Consider the following 27590-nt stretch of genomic DNA (forward strand, 5'->3'; position numbering starts at 1 on the left):
CAGGATTTTGAACTCCTCACACAAAAGGATCCTCAAGAAATTCTTGTTCAGTGGAGAGCTCAAGCAGACCCTAAGCACACTCCCGATCCCTTTGGGTAGAACCTGATTCCAATAAACAAACACAGAAACTGTTTAAGTGCTCTGCTGAATTATGGCCTAAACACAACAGGACTTATCATTAAATACTATAGGTTGGTAGATAGATAGATAGATAGATACAAAGATAAATTAGTTTGCCACCCTTGGATGCTTTAGTCTAAAAAGCTTCACAAAGCATTAGAAAAGTAGACAATACACCTCATTTTTTGCCTTAGAAAAATCTACAGTACCAGAAGTCTGAAAGCATATGCTTCAGGTGGACTGTTTAAAAAAAGTATTTTGGCTTCTTTCCAAAGACAGTTTACATATTATGGAGTGAGGAATATCTCAAAGCCCTGAATAATAACAAATGAAGGGGGGAAATCCTCAATTTATCTGTTATCCTTTTTCAGAGAAGAAGCTCAGAGAGCTGCCTAGTGCTCTACTGTTTTATATACCTACCTTCACCCTTCCAGCTTGTGAGCCTGAAGCTTACAAAGGCTGATGTCCTAGTGGGATAGGTTAGATCAACAACAATCACTTCTTTCCCCCTAAATGGTTGGCAACGAAAATCAAACCATCTTCTTTCAAATGTGATAGCTACCTAAGGACTCCCAATCTATGGCTAACAGGAGGAAGCACAGATTGTACAATGAGTAAATTACTCTAATCATTTAACTGCCTTTCTCAGAGATTAATCAATTCTTTTATTGAAAAACTAATTTGTGAATAAGGATGAGAAAAGAGTATGGGAACAGTGTGCAGTTAAAATTTTCAACACTACCTGTAACAGTACTCTTTTCTAGTGCACATTCTTCATTTTAACATTCATGTATATATTTCTTTATTGTTATTTCTAAGGTATTTGAGGTGATGTACGCAACCAGTGCAGTTCTGCCGGTGCCAGCAGACCACATACTTACTTACTTACTCACTCAGGAATTTCCTCAGCATGAAAAAGCCTAGAAGGGGAAGCTGCTATAGGCGGACAGACCCACGGAGTGGTACGTGCTGAGGGTGAGGATAACGAAGCACTAGCAAGCCAGCATCACTGCACAGTTCTGACAAATAAGCAATAGCAGATCCTGATCTCAGTTTACCTTTACATGCCGGGCTAAAAGATGCCAGTACAGGCACAGATTTATGTGCACACCACATGTCCCTGATTAGCAGTATCTCTGAGAGGGCCAGGGGAGGCAGCTGGAGCTGGTAACAGCTTCACTCATTCAATTTTAATTGACTCCTGTGTGTTTGTCAGATCCCTCGGAGCTGCCTTCCTTCTGTTTTAACTTGTGCCAAAAGCTGAACTGGTCCCATTAACCACAGGCAACATGCAAGCAAGAAGTACCCATCAGCTACAGGTACAGAACAAAGTCTATATTGCTGTTTGAACTACATTTTAGATACAATCTGCACTGAATTTCAAGATCACAGACCAACGATCACAGTTCAAGCTGCAAACCCAGTGAAATTCAACACTATTCACACAATTATACATTAAAGCAGGCTTTGATTCAGAATCCTTTTGCTTAATTTTCATCTTCTGTGTTTGTATTTAGTGTCCAAACATCTCTCTCTGAAAATCCTAAGGAAATGCCCATATGCTTCAGTGGGATCAAGACTATACCACTAGCTGTTTACTGAACAACTAGTGATACAGTGTTTAAATGCTATGCAATCAATCAAAATATTGAAAACAAAACAAACAAACAAAAAAGCGACAATAATATTTTAGTGCATTTTTTACTTTCTCTAATGGTAACAAATTACTTAAGTGAAAGCTTGAGTAAAATGGGTCCAGACGTATATACATTATTTATTTTGTAACTCTTTTTAAAGTACAAATAATTGGTGATGATAAATGGCAAACAGCATCACTGTTGAAAAAAGGGTTTATAAACCTTACCTCTGCTTTTATTTTATTGTCTCCGAAACAGAGGTGTTGTAAGTAGGCTGCAGCATTGGACTGTACTGAGGGAAACTGATGCTGTAACATCTGTATAACTTCTGGAAGCTCTGGATCTCGCCATCCGAACTCTCTGTGCGAAAACAAAGAAGAAAGATTCATCCAAAATTGTGCTATTAGTAGTTAAACGTGGCAACAGTTGGGCCAACAAAGAAGAAAGACATGTCTAGGTAAAATCTTTATTTTTTCCCCATTATTTTCAAAGCAAACATCAAATATGAAGCTATTTTTCATTTTAAACTGTACCTCTCTGCAAAAAAAAAAAGGTTATATAAAGTATAATTAGAGTAAATAACCTTATGGAATTAGGTCTCTAACTGCTGAAGTTTCCTAAATAAAAATGGCTACATTAAATCTTAAAATAAGAAAAGAAGAAGATACATGTTCATACCATTCTTTCTCTATTAAAATTAAAATATGGAGGCTAGAATCAGAACCACAAGTGGTTTGCTGTGAAATGGTAGTTTATCAAAAAGTCCTTTTTACTTACTGGAATCTTTATTTGATATAAATTGCTATCTTATCTAGAAAGCAATGACCTATTTTGTCTTTTGGTTTATTTTTTCCAGACACGATCCATGCTCAATGTAAAACTATTATATAGTTCTGGCCCTGCTTGAGCAGAGGGTTGGACCAGACGACCTCCAGAGGTCCCTGCCAGCCTCAGCCCTTCTGTGACTCTGTAATTTTACAATTATATAATACACGCTTATACATCAGATTACTTTTAAATCTTCATGTGTACCAGTTAATCTAAAGCAGCTAGGCAAATACAAAGACTCGGTCTTTGCACTTTTCTTTAACCCAACAAAGCATGAAACACCATTAGCATCGAATGAAACAACTGAATACAAGTGTGTTGAACAAATCTCAGCACGTATTCTGCAACTTCCAGAACTGAACTTAAAAGCAGTCTGACACTTCAGGTAAAATTTTCCCCTCTGTGTTTAAGGGTAAAATCATTCATGAAAATGGCTTTGGACTTTGTGTCCCAAGAGCCAGACATGCACACAGCCACTCTGCATGAGCTACTTAATTCTCATATGCCTTTTCCTCAAGAGCTAATTTTTTGTGCCATATAAATATTTTCACCATCTTGTATCTAATGCTACATGTACAAGGTAATAGAGGGGAAATTAGGGGAAAGAGGGGACTTGTGAAAAAGGTTGTAGGTTCTCTGTTGCAGTTACCATGATCACCTGGGAGTTCATTGCCAAAAAACCCCACAAGAGCTGTTGCAGAGTCCAGCTGTAGTATTTTAAAAAATATTCCTGACCATTAGCTTCCTTCCCAAATTATGGAGATTCTGCTGCACTGAGGCCAAGTGTATGTATGTCACTGGGAGAATTCACCTGCATTTGAGTAACGCTTACAGTAGCTCTGCAGTCTGTCTCAAGTAATACCAGGCATCACACTTTAAGTACAACAGTTCTCCAAGACATTTCATTGAAACAAGACTCATTTAAAAATAATAATGAATTACTACAGAACAGAGGTATTGTCTGTTCTCTTCTGATATGGGATGTTTGCCAGATCGAGAGTTGTCATTACAGTTGTATCTTTATGAAGATCCCGAATATAAGTAGGAGATGTAAAAAAATACACGTAGAATTTCATTGGCTATTTCTCTTCAGACAAAACAGATGTTAACTCATGAATATTAAATTTCACTTTAAGTGTTTAATACAAAGAAACCATGAAGATGTAATAATAAATCACATATGGACTATTCCAATGAATCTTGAGATGACGTAGACTGTTGGGAAGCTTCTACAAAGAGACCTTTTGCATATGTTCAGAAAGATCTTAACATTGAATTGATATTTTGAGAAGTCAGACGACATTGTAAAAGGTATCAGGGAAGGCTAGAAACTTTGGCAGCCAAAGACAGCGAACACCCCATTTTCTGTGTATACCAGTTTACTATGACTCTGTTAACAGGTGAAAAGTAAGTGATCCTTTGGCTAAGCACTTGTTTCTGTTTAAGAATGGGTAGTACAAACCTATAAACAAATCATAAATTGACAGAGATTATAGAAAAAATGTTATTTGACATGTTAGCTTCCTCTCGTACTTGCTTTCTTACAGTTAACCATGTTAACACATGTGAACAGGTTCTTCAAACACATTAGACCTGCCACCTATATACATGGCTCTCAGCCAACCAAAGACATCTTCCAGAAAATATTTTTAAATAATAATAAAAAAATAATGAAAACCTCACCAACCTTACTGAGCACAAATTAATTATCCTAGCTTCACTTCTAATTTGTTCTCATTTTCAATCCTAGACGCCAAGTGCAGGTGTTGGTATTTTGGAGAGGATACAACGTACCAGAAGAAAACAGCTTGTATGACAAGACAACAAGGGGGAAAATTTGATATGAGTTGTTTTACACCAAATAACTACACTTGCTAGTGTTGGAACTTCTATCACCAAATTATTTCCGAAAGGAAATTTCCTCCTTCATAGTATGTGCATTACTTGAACAGAAAACAAACAAACAAAAAGCCCGTTATGTACAGTAGTACACCATGGAGCCTGACAACCAGCTCAGGTTCTTCTTCCTCTTGTCCTGGAATCCAGGCCAGAAGACACAATGAGGGGGCAAAAGGAAAAGGTCTCTTCATCAAAGGTACAGTTAATTGTTCTGACGAACCTGCAGTCTTGACATGGTATTTACATATTAAAACATGGCTGTACCTACTTTTTCCCTCTGATCTCCAAAAAGAAAAGTTAGCAAATAAGTGAATACGTGTTGAATACTTGTTGGAAATGGTTGTGTGCACACTGGACGTAAGTAGAAAATTAATTCAGAAAAGAAACCCTTAGTACTGAATACTGAGTTTGTCATGTAACCAGTTTTAGGAGAGATAATGAACAAAGCAGGAAAAAGAAGTTTAAAAATTTAGCCCCAGTATGCACTGTCATTTCAAGCAGATGGTCTCTAAGATGATTATATTTTTAGCAGTTTCTAAATAAAATACAGTAGCTATATAAAACAAACAAAAACTTCTGTCAACAGTTAAGGCTGCTTGAATAATTGTGATAATTTTAGCAGCCTTCAGGGCAAGAAGGACTAGTTTCCAGGGGTTTAAATTTTTCATTTGTTTTATACAAGTCTCTTATAGGTGGGAAAAACAGTGAGCTAGAGAGGACTTTTTTTTAAGAACTGTAAGCTTGCAGCTCTATTAACAACATTTACTTGAATTTTTTTTTGTTTTGTAAATCTGGCTTAATTATGAAAAATTAGGAAGGCTACTTAATGAAGTCAACTGGCAGAGGTCTTGAGAAGGGAGGAAGACTGGAATTTCTTGAAGACAAAGGTACAAAACTATCTGGAACATTTTGCATAGATGTGGGAGAACTTTCAGGCCATGGCTCCAAGCGTAGTTATGTGACAAAATACATATTAAAATACCCAAACGAAAAGTAAGAGAAAAAAACAGTAGGGAAGGAAGGTACGTTGTAGAAGTGAAGAGCTGGAATAAACTGGGTTGCACCCTGGAAAGGTAACTGAAATTACATAGCAAAATATCTTTTACTGCCTACCAACAAAAAGCAGTAGTAGGGACAGTACTTGATGAAGATAAGGGTCAGATTAAAGGAAGGGAGAAGGATAATGAAAATCAAACCTACCTCCATTTCTGTGAAACATCTGTTATTGTGCCACACAGAAATTAGTTAAACTGGCAACATACGAGGATCCAATCCCTCGTAAAATTGTAAAGTAGAACTAAGTAAAATTTGAAACTGTAGTGAATATCCTAAACAAACACTAGCTAAGCCTGTGTCCTTTATTAACATTCCCATGCTTACAAAATCTGAGCGAGGCGATCCACACAGATGGTGAAACAAGCCAGAAGGCTGGAGTAAATGTGCGGAGGTGCATGGCATGCAATTTTGAGAATGCTATCAAACAGTATCCGTGTAGTTGATCCAAAAATGAAGAGTAAGCTAGCATCTGTACATTCAAGATCTTCCGCTATTGCCTCTGTTTCCCTTGGAATACCAACACTAAGCTGCTCAGGTCAGCTAAAGGCTTCTGGTGATGGTGTGGGTTTTTCCACAAGAGAATCACAGCTGTGCAAGAACTTCACAGCTTTGGCTGGAAAGCAGCATTTGCTGAAATATTTCCAAATATTCTGGCAGGTTGCAGAAGTACATTATTTCTAGGGAGCGTCCTCATCTGAGGAGACTGACCAAAGCATGCCAAGGTGTTCCACCTTCTTTCTTTGATGGAAATGGTGCTCTAGGAATGTAGGATTGATCTCATTTTGAATCCTGCAGAAGGTTTTAGCTTGAAGTGGTGACTAAGGCAGATGTTCCATGCATTACAGCAGGCTAGTGTTCCAGGGGTGGAAGAGGACCCAAAGGGGAACACTGAGTTATATGTAAGCTGGCAATATGTCTGCCTAGACTATCACAATAGGCCCTTTTACCTGTGAACAACTGAAGAGAATCAATAAGGAGCTGGACATGAGACACAACAACTCTGAAACTGAGCAGCACAAGCAGCAGCACCAAGAAATCGAGGCTGACTTGGGTACAGCAAGCATTGCATCGAAACCAATTCCTGCTCCTGCCGTTGTATCGCATACACATGTCAGAAAGTAAAGGAGATGCAGACTTAAGAGAGATTATTAGTAACACAGCTGAATGCACTGGCTATGTGGGATCACTTAAAGGTGCTGCTGAATACAGAGTTATGTACTGCGTCTGAATATTTGCTTGAATTATGCCAGAATTTTTTTTTCTGCTACAGCAAATGCTGATGACACACAGAAAAGCAAAACCAAAATTCCTGTTACATCTATACCTGCACTGATTTTAACAAGGCTACAAAATAAGTTTTAAAAGCATAGGTCTCCAGTTGGTAACTAAAGATATCGATCGCTTCTACGCAGCATTGGAGAAGCAGGTGTGATGGCTCTGTTTACTCTCCATCCATTGGTCACAGTGAATCTCACGAGAGCTTGGGTTCTTATTTCTGATTTACATTATTAGAGCAGATCACATCTGATCAAGCAGTTGGCACAGGCAAGCACTGACACCCAGAGCTATTCCCGTCTCAGCAGCATTCCCCAAAGGCAGTGCTGTGAAGACGCCTGCTGTAAAGAACCATATGCTTGACAAAGACTGAACCACCACCAAGCATTTATCAAAGAAAGAGAATGTATAATTTTTAGATATATTTATTACAAAAGTGTATGTTTAAACCAGACTGGTCCGTATGCACCTTCCTGTCTTAATACGCGTGCGCATATGTGAGACAGTCTTAGACTGGTGAAGGAAAGGTTTTCATATATGAAGTGGTGCACAAAGGCAAAGACAATACAATCTGAGCTAAGGATAATCTTTCCTAGATTTCTAACTCATATACATTGGGGCTTTGCTAATGCCAGTCTGCAAGACTTTTTGCTGAACTTACGCCTACAGAGATATATCCTTCTGTTTGCTTCCTCTCCGCCCTCCCCCCCCAGTTCAATAAAGCCTGAAAATCTCTTTTGCCTCGTTTCTGAAAGGAGAGCTGTGAGAATGGTTTTCTGCTAGTACTAGGAAAAACCAAACTATATGTAGCTCAGGATCAAACACAAGGAGAACTAATCAAGAGCCAAGAGCCAAGATCAAAGAAAGAACTACCTCCCATGTTTAAAGGCAGAAATGTACTTCTATTAAAAATATTTGGAAGGGAATATACCAATATTACAGGGATCTCTCTCTAAGGACTTTACCTTAGTACATTTAGAATGAGCAAAGAAAAGATGTTAAACTTAACTGGTAAAAAAAATCAAAAATACCTAAAGGTAATCCACAGACAAGGACTGTGATATAAAGAGGAAGAAGCCATCTAACAGCTTGTTCCCTCATTTTTTTTCCGTGATTCTATGACAGTTGGTCAAACAAAAGTGAACACATACTTATTACACTTAATTTATTGGGAGTTGAATTTGAAGTATTTCCTTAAATTATTTTCCCTTTTTAAAACATACTTCACCATATGCAAGCACATACATATACCGGGATTGTTAGCCCGGGCCAAATGACCTGCTACAGTTTAAGAGGAGGCAGAACTACTATATTTGCTTTGAAAATGTAACACATGAATATTGGGTACCTTTAGCACACAATTTTAGGAAATAAAAGACAGAGATGTCAATCTCTATTCCACTCACCTTGGAAAACCCTCAAAACCCTTCACCATATTGTCTTCTGTAGTCAAACTTGGCCAAAGAAGTGTACAACAACAAGCAAGATCACCTTTGTCTTCATCCCCACGCTGATACGAACAACATACATCCACAAGATGTAGTAACAGCAGGTTTGGGCCTAATACAAACCCCTTAGGGCAGCAATGAACCCTTATCAGCACAGAGCTCCCTCTACTTCTGTTTTGTCCTTTCAAGAAAGATAAACCAAACCCAGACTACTGGAAAAGTTAGGAACAAAATAATCTGACATAGTTTAGGCTAAATTTCGAAGCACCAGAAGTAAGGACAGAGAAAAGGCACCGTAAATCTATCTTCTATGAATAAAAAGGTAAGTTCTAATGAAATAAAGAAAACCATCCACATGATTGTTTATTCCAACCTGAAAACTGCAGCCTGCGTGGGATGCTCCGTATGACTGATGCAAACGCATCCAGTGTCACAGAATCAGAGTAAATGTGCAGATCCCACCAAACCTGCAACTCCTGAATCTCACAAATCTTCACCATTTGCTTCTTCTGCTAATGGAGTTCTTAACACTTTCTGAAGAGCTGCTCTTGTTAGAGCAACGTGCTTGCCAAATGGCTTTGTAATGGTAAAAAATGATCACAATAACCTCTTCATTGCTGGGTTGCTTAATTTTTTTTTAATACATGCACAACTGTAAATTTGATTTGCAGGCAAAAAATTATACAAACGGTACAAATGGAATCAGAAAGAGGAGGAAGCATTTCACTACGGAGTCTAATGACACTTGAGGTATGGGAAAAGTGGATTTCAGAGCTTGTCAGCACTTGAGCAGGCAAGCATTAGAAAGATACGCTTGGCCCTACAGTTACTGATTTTCATTTGAGTAACACACTGTATCTACTTACCCAGGTATACTGTGACCTGTTAGTATATGCAGTGTTAGGATACTATCTGCCATACCTGGACCCACTTTACCGGATCGATAATTTCACTGATGCAAATGGGCAACAATTTGCATTCTGGCAATGTACCATTTAAATATTTAAGTGTATAATATATGAGCAGTCAACAACATTTGACTGCACTTCAATATATACTTTACTTTTAGTTAAGCATGTAGCTTACGTTTTCCCTAGATTTCAAATTTAGCACAGCTGAATGTAAAACAGCTGTACAAACATTTGGCAATCCTGCCAAAAAACCTGGGTGCTGCTCTTGGATTATGACGTTTTCCTTAGTTTATGCTTCCATGTGGCCTAAACTAGAACCACCATGCAGTAGTGCTCACACAGATTCATCACAAATGTGGTTTTTACAATGTATTTGAGTCTGCTAATGAGGTGCAGAGGAGGATGTGCTGTGGCAGGCGCACAGGATCCCTGCCCAGCTCTGCCAAGCAGCAATGGAGATGCTCAGCCTGTCCCAGGTCTTTAACAGAACCATAAACCAGAGGTCTCAGGGCTAATCCAGCACTTCAAAAAACCACCTCTCCAATACAGCAAAGGGCTAAAACTGACTTGTACAATGGCAAATATACTCTCCTGCAGTTCTGCCTTTGTACCCTTTATACGTTCTCCGATAAGGCATCACTTTTCTGTTTTTACATTACTACCTGCAATTTAGATTTTAAAATAAGAAAACCATAAGAAGTGAGCTTGTGGAGAGGCAAGATGAGAACTACTTCAATGTAACAAAATGAATGGTCTGGAGCTGAACCGTCTGCAGATTTCTTGAACATTTCCATCTTAAGAGGAAAAGATTTTAAAGACGATACAGTTGAGTAAAGATTATCTAATGACATCGACCCACGTGGTACTATTTACAGCTCTAGGTTACTGCCTCCAATACAACAGGATTACATTCAGAGGTATTAACTATTATCAGCCCAAGGTTACCCTGATTTAATTTAGAAATGTCATTTTAATTGAAATATATTTATGAACCTTTATGAAATAATCTCTCATGCTATCAGTACTGATCTATAAGTACTTAATTCCCTCACTCCCGGTGAGGGAGCTTTTAAGAAAAAAGTTGCCTGTGTTCTGAGGTAGCCATACGCTGCTGTAGCTGGTACAATGTTATCTCTCCTCTAGACTGTGGGGTGGGGAGCAGAGAAAAATTAGGGGCTTCAGTGCTTTAGGATACCTTTAATTTTGCCATTTGTAGTATGTGGTTTGTTTAGTGTGTTGGTGTTTTGGTTTTTTTTTTGTTTTTTTTTGTTAGCAAGTGGCATTTATCTTTTGGGGCTGTTGAGCTGAAACAGTCTTGAAAATCTTGTTTAATCTCTTCCTCTGCAGGCATTTGCATATACAGGGAATGCTTCTGCAAAGGCAAGTAAGAGGCAAATTAGGTAAGCTATCAAGATGTCTTTAAGCTGCCTAATTTATCTTCTTTCTCCCTGCAACGCATAACATTTTTCTGACCCCCTACTGCAGAAGGGCCTTACAGTAGCTTAATACATTGCAGCTGTGAAAATACGCCAAGTTAACCCTTCCCTCAGAGACCAGCTTATGCTTCCTTCTCTCCGTGTGCAGGAGTTCACACTTCACAGGGAAGATTTCAGAAGATTGTGAAATGCTGCTCAGCAGCAGAACAGCTGTTACAGATGTGGGTATGCCTTCCTCATACATCAGAAAGGTAGAATCGTAGACAGGAGATTAAAACAGTAGACAGACCTAAGGGATCCCAGCCTTGACTGTGTCATTGACTAACTTTGTCAGACACAGTCATTTACTTTAATGCCTTTCTCCGACGTTTGATAGATTCTCTGTCTCTGGAGACCTGTAAATCAAAATTGTCTCCTTTTCTAGAACTCATGTTCCCATTCAGAGGCTCTTAAACCTTCCTGTATTTCAACAACAGGAGAAAAAAGCTTTTGAGGTCCTGGTCCCATCTGGCCATGTAGAAATGTATGCTTTCCAAAGAACAAATGTTACTCCACAAAACCCTGATTTTCCTCCGAAAATGGGAGGAGCACTTTAGAGAGGAAGACAGTTATTTAATTTCCCCACATGCAACAAGACACCTAACCATTGCAGCTATTAAAAAAAAGAACAAAAAAGCAGCAGGAACAATTTAGCATTAGCCTAACAGCACCAATGTTAACAATTCAAACCACGCTCATCTGCAGGAGAGGAAGCTAGCATACACAATACTCCCCGAAAGTCGCAAGAGCATCCACATCATTTTTTGAAATAACCACAAGAGTTCCCAAAAGGTTTTGGGGCACTCCACCTCTCTCCAGTTGAAGCTTTTAATGTCATGTTATTAAGCACAATGAGTTTCACAATAACCGACGTGACAACACATGGATCGTCTCTCCCCGTTGCTCTCTTTGTTTGATTAAGCTTCTGGCCCCAGCAGATGTCCTGAGTCGCAGGGCAGCGAGAGGAGAACTGCTTCTACCCTTCTGCAGCAGGGATGATAGAAAGTCAAGCTTTTTCGGGTTTGGGGAAATGAAAAAGCAATCAGACTGGATGTTTCCCTCCTATCCACAATAAAAAGCATGGGCAGATCGCCATCCAGGTAACCTGCAGACTGCCATGGGAAAGCAGGGAGCACCAGGACCAGCAACTGGGCATTTTCTATGTCTGCGAATAGCAGACGACAGGAAATGCCAACAGTGCATACAGTTTAGCACAAGCTGCAGAAATATTTTTTACAGCTGGGGTGGGGGCAAGGAAAGGGTGTCCATCTGAAATATTAGAAAGTATTCATCCTAAATATCTTGTGCTATCTAATTTCTTAGTGATTACTCCATTGAGTGCATTATTGGCTTACTTTGTCACTGCGTGGCAGCAACTCTCACCTTATCTGCACACATACATGCCCAGGCATCGTTCTTATCTATCTAACACTTTGCAGCACTCCCTGTCTTTCTGAGCACAGTCAACTCTTCAAAGTAGACAATCTTTTGATGCTTAAATAATGAATATTAAACAATAAAACCTAAAGGTGACTCAAAATATCATATAAATTGATAAGCCCCAGAATTTGCCCTGAAACACTCAAACACCAAGTCTGGAAAGCCAAGAGAAAAACCCACATAAATTTCAAATACTGAATTAAAAAAAAAATCAAACAACAAAATGTTCTCCTTTTCTTTTCTTACAACTAGACTCCTATTTAATGTTTTAGAGAAGCCAAGGAACTAATTCTGTTCATTAAACTTGCAAGGTGTACAATTCTATAAATGCACTTGAATTTGATCTTTTTGTCAAAGGGAAATACAGACTAATGGCTTTTCTTTACTGCCTTTATTTCAGTTTTCATTAAGCATGAAAAAACTGGTCTCCTGCACGCTAGCTTGATGCATCTCAACGTACAACCACCAAAACAATGTAATAATGCAAGACATACTTGACACTCAGGAGACAGAAAGTTCATGGGATCAATAATGAAAGAGTCAAATTGTTAAAAACTGCTCAAATGGAAAGCTGTTGGATGGAAGGAAAAATATCCACCAGTAATGAGCAGTGACAGTCAAATACTATTGCTACTTCCCATCACACACCTTTCATCTACTTCAAAGCACGGAAGAAATTCTAGGGAACTCTCTTGATGCAGTACATAGATGTCATCATCTTCATGTCGGGCATGGGTAAAGAGAGACAGCGCTTACATGCCTCTCTCACAGGGAAAATAAAAAAAATGACAAAAGTTAGAAGAGCCGCTATTAAATCCTCAGCCTTCGTTTTCAACGCTCTGAACCAAATACACTGATTCACTGTTAGCTGACTGCAAAAGCTTTTCAAAAATTTAAAAATGCAGAAGATCTGGACAGTATTTTAGGGGAGTGCAGGACAAGAAGAGACTTTCTGGGCCATCAAAGCCAATTTCTGACTGCAAGTCTCCCGCTATTTGGCACATATGCTGCAGCATACATTGCTCAAGCTAAAGATGGTCTCGTGTAGGGAAATTTTAATCAATCTCAGATTTTGTTGACCCTAACAACAGTTTCAGTTTATAAATGAAAAAAAAAAAAAAAGGAAAGAAGACTTGTCACACATACCCATTCAGAAGGGGTGCTTTTTTGTTGCTGTTTCTAAGAGGGTGTTTCAATTGTGGCTTTTTCTGTTCAAAGCACCAACAAACCTAATACATATCCCCCTTTTCAGAATACTAAATCAGAAAACACGGCTGTACTTCTGCACTTGGAGGAAGGAATAAAAGGTGAAAGGATGGTTTCTAGCTGGGTATCTCACGTGATAATGTTTCTGTTCTCTGTTTGGGCCACAAGATAACCCAGAGTCTCCCCAGTGACACAAAAGCCAGCAGAAGAATGACAAGCTCGTTGATGGACAGTTAAGACTAACAGAAAGTACTACCAGTACATCATCAGGGAAACTCAAAACCCTCAACTGCTGAGTCAGCATCGAAACCAGGCCAAGAACAGCGTGTCTTACCTAAAAAAAATAATGCAAAAGCCAAATCAGAGAAAAAAAATTTACATGGACGATACTCAGAGTTAATGGCAAAAGTGGGCTGTAGATTTTAAATAAACATAAAATAGACATCTTGTATGTATATTTGATAGCTTTACCTCAGTAAAATGCAACTCAGAGAAACATCCTTCGAACGGGGAAAACCAGCTCCTCTCTTAGTTGCCATCCTATCGGGTTACAACTGGGACACGACTTTCCGATCCTTTACAAAAAGAATGAGGCTGCGGACTGTTCTGCACAGAACTTCTGCAGAAATGTTTCCGGCTGAACTGTGAAACACTGTATATATATGTAATAAATCCACTGCAGAAAATAATCACGCTATTGATTCAGGGCAATTGCCCTCATTAACGAATGAGAGAAATACTGGCAAGGATCTGTCATTTAGAAATCAGAATCAATACCTTAAAGAGCTCTTTGAAACTAGAATATATTAAGGGAAAACATGTGCCTCAACCTATCAAAAATCTTTCCTCAGCCTGTGGAAGCGTGGCTACCTACAGAAGAAGGATGAGCTAGTTGTACGGTAACTTAGTTGTACGGTACTTATTTCCATGCAACACTTTCTGGGTGGGATTTTTCATGCCCATTACCATCACTGATCCAATAATTTAGCTGGTGTGTGATACCCTGCATACTCTGCCAACCGCAAGAAGTACAGACTGTGAATTGCACCTTTCCCTTTTTCACCTCAGAGCTAATTCCTTTTCAGACTTCGGGTAACCTTTTTTCCCCAGATTTCCTTATTTAGGCTGAAAGGACAATGCCACTCCCTCTGGCTTTGAAACTGTCCCCTGTGTATTCAGCTGACAGCACTGACTCCAGCTATAAAAACATCCAGTATTTACAACCTCTAGCTCTAACACGAATGATTGCCTCAGATTTCAGCGATGGAGCTCAGATCGTGGTTGCATGCAGTGAAGCAACTGATATCAGAGTTATTTATAAAGTAATTTCTGGTATGTTTATAATTCAAAGTAGTTTAAACTGTGGTTAAAGACTTAAGCATTGATTCTGTAGTATGTGCAATTCATGTAGCACATGTAACCTAAATGAATCTATTCACTTTTGACTAGATTATCACTTAAGAAACTAGATTTTGCTCTCAAACGCTCCCAGAAATGAACAGTGGGTTCATTTGCTAGACCGGTGAAAACTGTAATGACAGGTGGTTCCAGTCAACTCTATCAACCCTCACTCACAGACACTGAACCCATTCTGATAACCATTTATTTCCTTCCCTCTCCTCCCCTGAGATACACTCGGATCAAGGCTGGACAGGATAACCTGCTTTACGGAAGACACGAGCAGGCTTGCATGGAATGCACACAAGAGCTCTCTGTCTAGGCTGGCAATCAACTGCCTGTCACACATGATACAGAAGCAAACTTTGATTTTTTTCTTTTACCCCTGGGCTGGGAGTGGGTAAAGTCTGAGATTTTTTTAGGTCCATGTCAATGCTTGCTGTTCATAAATTTTCTTCTAATAGCAAATATGAATTCACATAGGAGCTTGTGTTCTTGATAGAACCTGATAAAAATGAAACTGATATCCAGTTTCATTAAAACTCAGTGTGGAAAAGTCGTGGAACTGTTCTGCAACAGAGGATATTGTATCTGGCATTATTTATTTATTAGTGGAAAAGTCACTATATAAGCTATTGAAATTATTTTTCTCTGTTTCATAAAAATATCTCCCTCTTCTATGTTTTTTCATTTGAGCATATAGAAAGGTGATCACACAGCAAAGCTCTGTAGGCTACACTGCAGATTAAGTTTAGAGCACACCACACTTCAGTTTGAGACTGCACTTTTTAACCACTACTTTAATGTATACTGGAGGCTCTTTCACTCTGAAGTCCATGGAAGAAATATCATCCTCACAGGTGGCTTATAAAGAACTTCTATATATGAATTTACACGCACAAATCAAATGGGTATATTAGATTTTCCCAGAAGCTGATATTAATTTACATTAAGGAGAATGTTCTGCAGCCTTCTTTTCACACTCGTGGATGTCTGAGAAGTACAGTGAACATGGGTATTTTTGGAACATACAAGAGTACGTGTTTGTTGGCAAACTCCTGAAGGCTTTCAGTCTTTCAGATGGGGGTCCAGACAGAACTTGGAAAATAAGTAATTCAACTTTCTTCAGTTTTCAGTACTTTACCATGACTATGCACCTGCAATATTGTAAGTGCTATTTAGTGTATAAGCGTCCAGCATGTAAGTGCTTAGGTCTTTCCTCCCTTAAAACATACTGAACACAAATTTCAGCTTGCTGACGAACATGAAAAATAAAGTTAGATATGCACAGCAAATGCAGTCTCTACCTTCACTTGCTACATAATGAGATGTAAAATATTTTACCTTTTGTGGAGAGCACAAGACATAATGATGTTGCAATCACTTTAGTATGAATTACAGATATGTAACTGTCAAACTGGCAACCATGCATTTTACTTGTACAATATATATTTTAAGTAGGAATAAAGTTAAATATGTTAATTAGCTACTTGTGCCCATTGTAATTTCAGAATAGGAAAACTGAAAAAAATTCCAGCAAAACAATAATTAAAGAGAGATTCAGAGTACGCTTCCCATTTGCTTTGCAATACATTAATTTCTCAAGCTTTTGTATAACTGATTACATCCCTTTTTTTAACTTCTACAAGTAAATAGCAAAACTAATTAGCTGCACACTATTAAGTTAATGCACATTTATCTACAACAATTCAATTCTGACTGTGAAATAATCTTTCTAGCCCATAATTACACTCCAGCTTAATTAGCATAATTTCCACAGCACATTCTTTAATAAAGAAGCTGACATAAGGGTTGGTCTTAAATACCAAGGATATTCTAGACAACTAGAAAAGGGAGACAGGCAGAGCTGCATTAAACACCTATTATACTATCACATAGTACATGTAAAACAGAATACGAATTCAGTCCTGTCTGAACCACCACAAGCATCTGATGATGCTTTCACAGAAGAGAAGCAAACCACTCAAAGGGCTTGACCACCTCACCACGTCCTTTGCAGCTCCTTCATCCCCTGTCACTGCATCTTGTCCCCCTCACCAAGGGCAGCCAGCCGCTTACTCATTATCCCATTCAGTGAATTAGTTTCCTTCAAAAAGAAAATGCATGTGGTCTTGCATCTCTTACACTAATTTAAGCACAGGCAGTCAATTCCCCCTGAAGACAGTCACTGTAGGTGAAAACACAGATCAGTCTCCAGGCTCGTTTAGTGTTTGGTTTGCTGGTGAGGATTTAGCAACGAGAATCCCAGTTAGCAGCAACTGGACCTCCTACGGACACTTTATTCCCTGGTACTTGGGCTGACAACACCAAACTAGTTTTCTATGGGCCAACATGGACAACACGTATACAGAGGTATGTGGGCAACAGCACCTGAATACTGCTGTGCTTAATGTGAACAAGGAGTTTTGGAGGAAAGGCTCTGCCTCCCCTCAGCAACCCTGGACTCATCTTATTCTTCTCCTGCCTAAGCCTGTGATGCGCTGGGTGTCAGCGTATATCAGATTTATACATCTGGGCTGTGAAATGTAACCTCTACTGTAACACAAACAGCCATGAGTCTCTCCTGACAGTGAAGAACTAAAATGAAAAAAATAGTTGCTTGTGTCTTCATCTAACTGCTTCTAAATAATGGTAGTTTAAAATGAACTGTTATCTGAAGTGCTCTTGGGTTCTGTGAAGGATTTTGACTAAATATATGCTGTTGGTGATGATGTCCTTGCACTCTTCCATAGTTACGAATGGTATAAAGATAATTTCACCCGTGAAGGATTACCATTTATTGTGTGAGACGATGAAAGACATTGAGTAAGATTTTCAAAATCGCCAAGGTGATTTAAAGCCAAAGTCCTATTTTCATGTAACCTCATAAAGGATTTTAATTTAATCAGGTTTCCAAAATGCCTAAGACTCTCCTGAAAATGTAGACTTCAGCTTTTAAATCAAACAGTCACTTTTAATAACTTTACTCGCTCTAATTAACTTTTTATTTTGAGGTTAGTACTATTAAGCAAGACCAGGACCAAAACGATCTCTGCATACTAATCAGTCACTGACTCCTGCTGCTGAAATGTAACATGTGAGGAGACGTCCTAAAAATTCAACATAAATTCAGAGCAACAGAAACTGGTAAATCAGTTCTTGGAGAAAAACAAATCACTAACACCTATTTCAACTTATTGCTTTCTTAGGAATACATGCAACTAGGCAAACTCTGCTTGATTAGTATTTAAGATAAGGAAATACATCATAAATGAGGATATAAAATAACCTTTTATTTTTATTCAGACATATAAATGATGCACCAACTACTGTCTCCAGACTATATAAAGACAGCCAGTTCAAGAGGTTTCCAAAGCACATGGAAAAATGAAGAAGATGCCCAGGAAGCTGCTCTGCTGCTCATGCTGCCTTCCCTCTGGGAGTGACGTGATCTGATTTTGAGGCAGTCCCCCCTTTGGCAGAAGTGGGGAGAGAGGCAGCGAGGCCATGGCTAACTAGTTCTGCACCTGCAAAACCTGCTTGGCCTTTCAGCCCAGGGCTGCTCAGGAGGATGCTCCCGGGGCAGGCATCTTGTTGCCTGTTCTGAACCAGCACCAGCCAGGTCTGCTTTCGACCACAGCTTTGCAGCTCCCATCAGTTTGCAACACAAAGCCAACAGCAGCTGAGCCTTTTGTTGAAAGCCATCCCTTGAACTGGAGTTAAACACATCAGAAATTAAAAGCTAGCTTGTCAGAAGCCAAGTAATAACCTTTTCTAGAAGGTTAACTTTTCCTGTTATAGTTAAGAGCAGAATACACAAGCAATAAAATTAGTCATCATTTCCAAGAGACTTTAATTATTTTTTCTAAAACAATTTCATTTTGGCTATCTGTTTAAAATCAGGTTATCTAAAAAAATACTAAGGTAGCCGAGATTATCAAAAGATGCTGATGATTTTGGCTGCCAAACTACAGAGGCGTGGCTGTAAATGTAAACTTTCTCAAAGGGTGCACCCAAAATTAGTGCATCTAAAATTACTAGCCAATTTGGAAAATCTTGGTCTGCTATGTTTGTCTTGTTCTTTCTCCTTGACAGCTATTTAGCAGTGCCAATTTTTCTTTCCAGAGCATCAGAGCACTGAGAAGAGAGAAATCCAGCTTCAGCCTTCCGTCCTGCAGCTTTGAGTCAGGAGATAAAGAGTTATGGCCTGAAGACATGAGATAAAAGCAAAGCAATATACTCACAGCCACAAACTCAATGAATTAAACTAAGAAAAAAACCCTGTAGGTCAGGCAGAGATCATGCAGAGTAAGCACAGCAAGAGACAAGGAAATGGGAGGCATAAAAGTATTGTTATCTTTTCCATGTCATTTCATCTCTCTATACATCTGTTTTGCTACCTATAAAAAAAGGCCCTTCTGAAAGGCTCTTCCAAAAGATTTTTGAGAGCCTGCTGTAAAAATCACTAACTCCAGGGCAAAATATTATTACCGGTGCTGCCACAAAGGTGCAGAGTAGTCACTGAGAGACTTGGATGGTTTTAAAGAGGGTGAAGATCTAAGACAAAAAGAACCATCAGGAGGCAGATTATTGACTACAATTTGTTAAGCAAGCACTGTGCAAAAAGAAAAGGAGAGAAGCTTAGTAAAAGGCAATTTGTTTCACATGCCTAAAGAGGTTCTGTTTTTCATTCATGTTGTCAGGTGTTTTCCTCTTGCCCTAAAAAGTGAATTTCCTTGGAATAGGTTCGTCGTAACCCAGTGCTGAGAACTGACGCTGACTGGAAAATATATACACAATAAATATATAAAGAGAGAAAGAGAGGCTTAAAAAACATTCCTCAGCTTATTAAAAATAATCCCAGTGTATGCAGCTGCAAGAACGGTCAATCACAAATAATCACTGAGGATAGCACTTAATAAAATGACGCCTTAAGCCAGCATTTTACCTGTTCTGTTACCAAGTTGTCAATAAAATACGTGAATGCCTCTTACAGCTGAACACTTGGGGAGGTTTCATGACTGTTTTAGCAAGTTAGACTTGCCCTTGGTTTTTCATGTGATAATGGAATGACTCATCGATACCGAGATGTCAAAAGGAAGACTCATCTGCCTGAAAAGTTGGGTTTTACTTTACGTACTCTCAACAGCAATTTTATGTCAAATCTTGAATGGGTCTGGGACGTGTAAAGAGTATAGCCGAGTATTTATTTGATACCACTCACCAGACTCACCAATACCTATCAGCCTTTATCGTCATCTATTCAGCTGTCTCAATTGTTTACCAACTGGTAAACATCTAAATACTACTCCCACCATCTTCCATAAAAAGACTTTCACCACCCACTATAACCAGGTAAGAAGCTTACATTTCTGGAGAACGCTGCCAGTCTTGGCACTGATTTCTTTCTGGGTCAAAAAGGGATAACATTTTGAATTGTCAAAATTTTAGTTATCAACATGATTGCTCAGCACTAGATTTACTTTTCAGACATTTAATTTTTATATTGAAGCCACATACTTCCATGGCATGTTTTATTCTACTATAAGTGATAACAAAATTAAATTATCAAAGAGTTTCTTTTTGATTGAAGTTCATTGCCACAAATTTTATTAATTGCAATTTATGTGTTAGAGTTTGACATTGCATTTTGTCCAACGTAGTTTTTTTTTTCGTAAATGGCATCTACAACCAATACAAGGCACAGCATCAGGGTCTCAGGGGTCTGCTTCGTGAGGAAAGTACAATGTACATGAGGGAGAACCAGGAACACGATACGGGCTTTTCTGTTATCCTGGAGAAGACTTTTGAGAGTTGGAGATCAAATACGCTGCATGCCTATTTCATGAGTAATTAACTCATCCTGGAAGGAGGACACAAGGTTGGTAGAAGTGCTCTGGGGTATCGATAAAGAAGCAACACTAAACCAGGAAATAGGTAACCGAACGATTCAAGCCATTTTTGATCTTCTTTTATTCACAGTTCTGGTAAAGTAATCGTTAAGAATGCATTTATTACCACATTAAACCTGCTCCTGTGTCTTTCCAAGATAATCTTTGGCTGATCGTAAAACTCATGAGCCAAACAACGTTGCCCTAGAGTTTATTCACATACTGCAGGCCTACCTTTTTTTTGCCTTCTACACATTTCAGAGTAAGGGTTTTAAGGAAAAACTGCTTGAGAAGACATGCTGTGAAGTAAAGTTATGAGCCCTGCACATTTAAAACATACCCACTGCCTGTTTCTTTGGTGGCTGGCCAAATCCCTATGATCTCTAGGTATGACTGGACTGACTGACAGGCAGTTCCCTACACATCAAAGCGTTAAACCAAAGAACTATACTATAGTTTATTGTGATGATTCACCATATTCTGAACAGTCCAAAGCCCCATTTGAACTCAGGAGGAGGCAACACATGGATTACCCTCCGTGACTACTTCATGCTATGTAAACCCCAGAGAAGAGGAGAAGTCAGCCAGGAGCCTGCCCAAGCTGCTGAACGTTCTTCTGGAAGGAAACCTGCATCTGCATACCCAGACCATGACTGGATGTGGGGTGTCCAGCCCTTAGAGAGGCACTGACTGAAGTAGCTGCTGAAATGATAAGAGCAATTTGAGCAAATCCCACTTTGTAGAGATAAGAGCTCATGAAATTTTAAAGAGCAATATCATTTCTCTTTAAAGAAAAGGGGAAAAAAAAAGGCATGGCACCCACCATTACGTTACACCAAAGCTGCAGAATGTCACATCTCTCTCTCTGTTCTAAAACTTTCAGAGGTTTTCTGGCGTAATGTAAAAATCTTGAGGCATTTTTAAAGTTTGTAATGAAATCCCAGAAATTAAAAACCCGTGAGAATTCAAACACCTCCTAGAGCTGTAATGGAGACAGAGAACTAAGCAATAATTATGAATATTTTCATGTGATCTGTTTTGAACCATACTGCATAATGATGTTTTAATGCTCACTATCACTGAAACTCAGCTGGGACGTCAGAAGAGGGTAAGACCATCCAGCACACAACTGAGTGACAATGAAATTGATAGGGCTTAAAAAACCTCACAGTTCTCTGCGAGATGTGAGATTTCATTTGGCAGTGCTGGAAGCTATGGACTAGTCAAAGGACTACAGAGAAAAAATAAATGATGACTTGATTTCTGTAAAGACTTAGTTTAAGCTATATTCAGAGTAAGCTGGCCTTCAAGTATCTGTTGATACCAGAATTCCCATTTCAAAGACGGGCATATGCATGGTAAACAGACAAAAAAACCTGAGATATTTCCCCTTCCTGAAACTAAAGCAAAAATACCTATATAAGTATCTGCTCTAAGACTGTTGTCCTACCATTGGTAGGACACTGACCTCCAGCTCTTGCAGAGCAGGGAATTACCAGATTTTAACTCCGTAAGATCCACGGAGATAAGTAGCAATGAGCTGCAGAACACTGCAGTCCTGGGACAGCTTTCTGCCAGTACAGGCAGAGGATGCCAAGGCAGTACCAGCAGCTCCTAAGACACAAGAAAGTGGTGCCATAAAACACCCCCAAGGAGCACTAAAATGTGCAGTCAGCCTGGAAAATGTGTGCTGCACGAAGTTTTTTTCAGTTAATCACTAAGATTTCTGCATTTCCCTATAACCTTCTATTCCAGCTTTTTGTCTTTAAACAGAATATTCGCTTTCCATATAGACCTTCTGCTACTGTTTTTATTTCAGTAAAGTATGTGAAAGTAGCAGAGACGAGTTTTCTTCTCCTTTAAATAGCCATCGATCTTAGGTACAGATACAGAAAACCTCACAAGTTACAGAAACTTTATTCTTTTCTTTCTAAAATCTTTCCACACACATTGAAACCGACAATTAATAGCGCTAAATTTTGCGGAAATGTCAGTACACTAGAAGATAATGAGGTCCAACTGCCTAGTCAGGCACAGGAATAGGGAAAAAAAAACCCCAGCATCACCAGCTTTACCATCAATTAGCTTTAAAAAAGCACAAACCTGTACACTGGAGATTAAGCAAAAGAAGAACAAAACCAAAAGATGACTTTCTGCACCATTCAGCCGGACCCTGAAGATCTGTAAAGTTTTTCTAACATTTACTTAACATGCCTTTTCTATTATATCCAAAAAATAGTTGTAAAAACATTTATTGTAGTTCATATATGACACTCATGTTCAAACACTTTTTAAGCTAATTCAAGAACAGAGAGGTCTCTGAAGTGGATGAAAAACTAACATACATACAACAACCTACGTTTTCAAACACAGCAGTTAAAAAAACCCAACCTCTATGCAACAGGAAGGAGGTCAAGCTGATAACTACCATGGCACAGAAGAGCTGTGTCCAAAGCATTCTAACATGGGCTGCTGACACCCGGGAGCAAGAGGGCTGTGTCCTGCTTCACAAAACAACTGAGCTGAGGACAACCAATTTTTGGAAGGATACATTGGCTTTGCATTTGCAGTATTTATTATAGAGTATTCTGAATTTGGAGTTATGTTGACTGTCTTGTCGTTAATACAGCACGCACTTAAATGAGCTTTCTTTTTTCACTGATAAAACAAGAGGGACATATATACCATTAACATCTCTGTATCCAAATTTTTCTTTCAGACTGTACATATGTGGCTGTGACCATGAATTCAAATCGGTTTGAAGACACTTGCATAGGGAGCTATTTAGCTCCTAAATGTTTCTTCGCCCTGGCTATATATGAAGCAAAAATGCAAACATTTACATTTCTTGGTAATAAAATGGGGAGTCTGCCCATTACATTTTTGGTTTCTTTCTCACTGTAATAGAAATAATACACAAAATTGATACAATTAATACTTAGCTCTTAAGAAAAAAAACCAGCAAGATTTCTTTTTTTTAACGTTATCATTAGGTATAGCACAGATTATATCAATTTTTTTTTAATCTAAATCTGTGCAATTCTGTACATCACAGTATGGTAATCATTGATCTAGGCAGATGTTAAGTTTTTGACAGGCTACCAGGTATTTTTCTTAAGGGAACTTAAGTTTGGCTCAATTGTTTGGCCATACAGGTCTTTCACCATCCAGTGCCAAGGAGAATTTGGGATCAGCATATCACACTAAAACCTGCAGTGGGGTAGCTGCTGGCATTTAGGCTCAACGGGGAAATGCGTGCATTTTAACTGCCAGAGCTACCCAACTCTGAACACACACCATTTGTGTGCAATGACATTCTGTCAGCAAACTGCACTACTGAGCAATCCCAACTTTATTAGATTCTTAAATCCTAATTTGTTTCAGGTTGACATGACATAGTATGTTTCGGCTCCTGCTGTTAGTGATATTGTTGCAATGAAGAAAAAAAACCCATCTGTGTCTTCCCACACAGTCAGTGACTGTGAGAATCTGTGTGCTAATGGATTTTTCTGCAGCTCTGGAGTCTGAAGACATTAAAATTTATCTCTACCACAAACAGCATGAATGAGTATTTAGATTTTCTAGTAGGGTTTTTTTTTTTTTTTTGGTAGCGTTTTCATTGTACAAATGTATGTTTTATCTAGAAAATTATGTTTTTCTAAAATCTGCAGTCTTACCCTACATTTCTAAACGTCGAACACTGCTGTGGATCACGTAGGTGGGTCATTCTTCTTGTTTATAAATCAAATGTGTTAAGTTAGACTGGCACCATTGAGGCAGTATGGAAAATGGCAGTTGATCGTGGAGAATCATAGATATGATCTGAAAGGCTATTTAGAGCACATTTGTTAACATCATTTAGGACTCACAAAGCAAAAGCTCAGATGAAAGATAGTTGAGGACTAACACACTTCCATGGAAGAAAGGCCAGGATGTAGTTAATCTCGATAATTCAATTTAATAAAAAAGGCCCATCTTTATGAGTGTGAAGATGCCCTAGTAAGAAAACATGTCTTACTGCTGGATTAGATTTTAAGAAGACTTTGCGAAGTATTGCATATGGACAAAAAGCTTTTACTGCACCACAAATTAAGGCCCATAGTTTTGAAAACAGCAGTAGCAGAAGAACTGGCACTTTCTGATTCTCCTGATACGTGGCATAAAAATACGTTTCATCTTTTGTATCTAAAAAGAATATGAAATATATAAATTCATCTACTGCTTATTTTACTCACAAATGGTAATATTAACCCACACTATGTTCAGAGTGATGAAATGGTTGTCATCAAGGGTTTGGGCCTGAAGATCCTTGTTACTGCAGTAAAACTAAGATCTCTGACTGCGTGTTCTTCCAGTTTGCAGTATGACAGTGGAAGGTCTGATGAAGAGAAACAGACCTGCAACAGGCAGGAGATGATACTGGCAAATCTGGGAGGCAATTCAGGACTTACCATCTGAAATGCTAAGGAACTTGTTAAGCTAAATCAAAGTTGTCAAAAATGCCATGCTAAGTTATATGTTAGAAAGCAGGAAAAGCCATTCTGGGTTGGGCTAGTGGCTGGTTCATCTCAGCCACTCCTTTCAAGTACCTCCTTCTTTCTATTGTTGTTATTGACCACTGAACAGCCATTTTAATGGAACAACCTGTTATCACTACAAGACCCTTGTTCTTGCCTTGTAACAGCTTAAAATGCGTCACTGTATACATGAAGTCACAATTTTTTCCACATACATCAATTCATACTTACCCAAAATGAATTTCATCTGGTTTTGGTGTGGCAGCACAATTTTTTTCATTGCCATTTCTATTAGTTTGATGCAAACGTGATACAGATCTGAGCTGCTTAGATCTACTTTGAAGCCCTTTTAGGAAACAGGCATCACATTAGACAGTTTCTAGGGGTTAAAAGAGGAAAAGATCATCACACTATAGCCTACAGTTTGGCTATTTTGTTTCTGAGTGCTCTTACTACTCTTGGATGAACATTATCTAGTCCTGGCAATTTGTTATTCCTAATTTAGTATTTGTTCCCCCAGTTTTGCCACTGACAGCATGTTCAGTGATGATAAGTTCATTTCCCCCTCTCTCAAAAAGGAGGAGGGAAAGTGAAACCTTTTCACTTGCATTTCAGATATTTTGATGGAAATTGCTGTGCTGGCAGGGAAATTCAGGAAGAAATAAAATGTTCTTCTAGTGTAACAAACACTGTGATTCACAGGTTGAACTGACTTTTGGCAAAGTCCGCATGAGCAATTCTATACCGAGGGCATTCTCACTGAACTGCTTGATTACGTTCTTCTCCATCCCACGTAAGCTCTTGCCATTTCTAAGCTTTGCCTGCCTTGATTTCAGGATGTCAGACTCCAGAAGCTTGTACCATTTTAACTGATCACGAGTGATATTTTCACAGTTAAAGAGCTTGCTATGGATCGAGAACCAGCATATACGTTTATGCCATTAAGAACCAAAGGGACTGGATTCCAGGCAGTGTGGGCTAAGGAAGCAACTAAGACTACAGTGTTTACTGTTTCTCACAGCTACATGACCGAATGGCAGATCACCTCTTATGCAGCAAAGGAAACCTGGAAATTTTCTTTGTAAATCCAAGCATATGAGAGAATAGGAAACCTGGAAGCCTTACAGGCAAGATTACCCTCTCAGTCTTTGTCACGAGGAGTAAACCAAAAGTTTGAGCCGGATGCTATGGAAATGTTTATCCTGTATTATGGATGACATGATGTAAAACCCCCCACTAGACTCACTGAATCTAGCAGGTGTAGTGCATTACATTGTGGACAATCCCTAAAACCTGCTTGTTTTTAAAAAATAGAAAGTACTTTAGTAAAGGTTAGGACTTGCTATTATATCAGAATTTCAAGTTATCTTTCATAAAAATACATTATGAATTTTTAAATTTTACAAATAAAAATTCTCATTTCTTATTATGTTCTATCTCCTCCACAAATGACAAACCACTTTGACATATGAATCAGTCTCACATCTATTCACTAGGCAGATTCAGTTTGTGATTAATGATGTTTAAATGCTGCATTCACATTCTTCCTACATCTAAAAATTGCCTAATTATTAGAGTTGTAGGAAATCTTTTAAGAACCATCAAAATCAGAGAAGACATCGCTGGTTTGGAATTTCATTGCCCATTTGAGAAATACTTTGTATCCGCTGGACAATGGGCTGGGATTAGGGAACAGATTTCCAGATTTGAGAACACTGGTTTAATTTATGGCTCAGTGCACAGAAAGGAAAAAACATCAAATTTAATGTGGTGTCTCAAAAATAAAACTTATCAAAATTTTTAAATGCAAAATTTGAAATAAAATTCGAGGTTAATGGCTGGACAGTGAAGAACTTTTTCATTCTAAATACTGCGAATCAGAACTTCTTACTAGTCCTATCTTGTGCTTCTTCACATAAAACTTGTAAATATTATAGGGAAGAGGAAAAAATGTGTAAGTCAGATTGAGGTACTCTCAGCATTCCAAGTTTTTCTGTCTCCTCAAGAAATTATGCAGACGCAGATCATGTTCAGCATACAAGTCTTGGCACACCTTGTTTTCTTAATAAGCAGCAGATTCTTTCCTGACAGCAGGTATAATTCAGCTTAACAACATGATGAAGAAAGAGCTAGCTAAAAGAACACAAACACAAGACTAAACATTACGGTAGTTTCTGGAAGAAGAAAGGAGGAGTGTAGAGGAGCTACACTCTCAGTATTGAGCTGTGCAAGCATGCGGCGCTTCTGGAATGTAATTCCCTTCTAATGTGTTGCTCATCTCTGTTCACTAATAGTTCTAATACATTGAACTTTGGCTTTGTTTTTCCTGCTTTGGTCTTTTCATTGAAAAAAATGTCATAAATTGGATCATGAGAAGTCAAATTATAAAAGTAATTCCAATTATATATTTTAATATTCATTTCAAGTTAATGAGAAACTTCATAAATTTCTTTTTAACGGCAACAAAAGCCTATGTGATCTGCTTCTCC

General features: G+C 38.6%; 1 protein-coding gene across 1 annotated transcript in view; it reads right to left on the reverse strand.

Annotated features, from left to right (window-relative positions):
* CTNND2 (catenin delta 2) overlaps window positions 1-27590 on the reverse strand; it is a 565782-nt gene that overhangs the window by 178162 nt on the left and 360030 nt on the right. Inside the window, exon 9 of the mRNA XM_072851353.1 lies at window positions 1985-2117. Within this exon, the coding sequence (XP_072707454.1) occupies window positions 1985-2117 (133 nt within the window). The remainder of the gene's footprint in view (window positions 1-1984; window positions 2118-27590) is intronic.

The sequence above is a fragment of the Ciconia boyciana genome, chromosome 2 (assembly GCF_034638445.1).
Source record: "Ciconia boyciana chromosome 2, ASM3463844v1, whole genome shotgun sequence".
Classification (NCBI taxonomy): Eukaryota; Metazoa; Chordata; class Aves; order Ciconiiformes; family Ciconiidae; genus Ciconia; species Ciconia boyciana.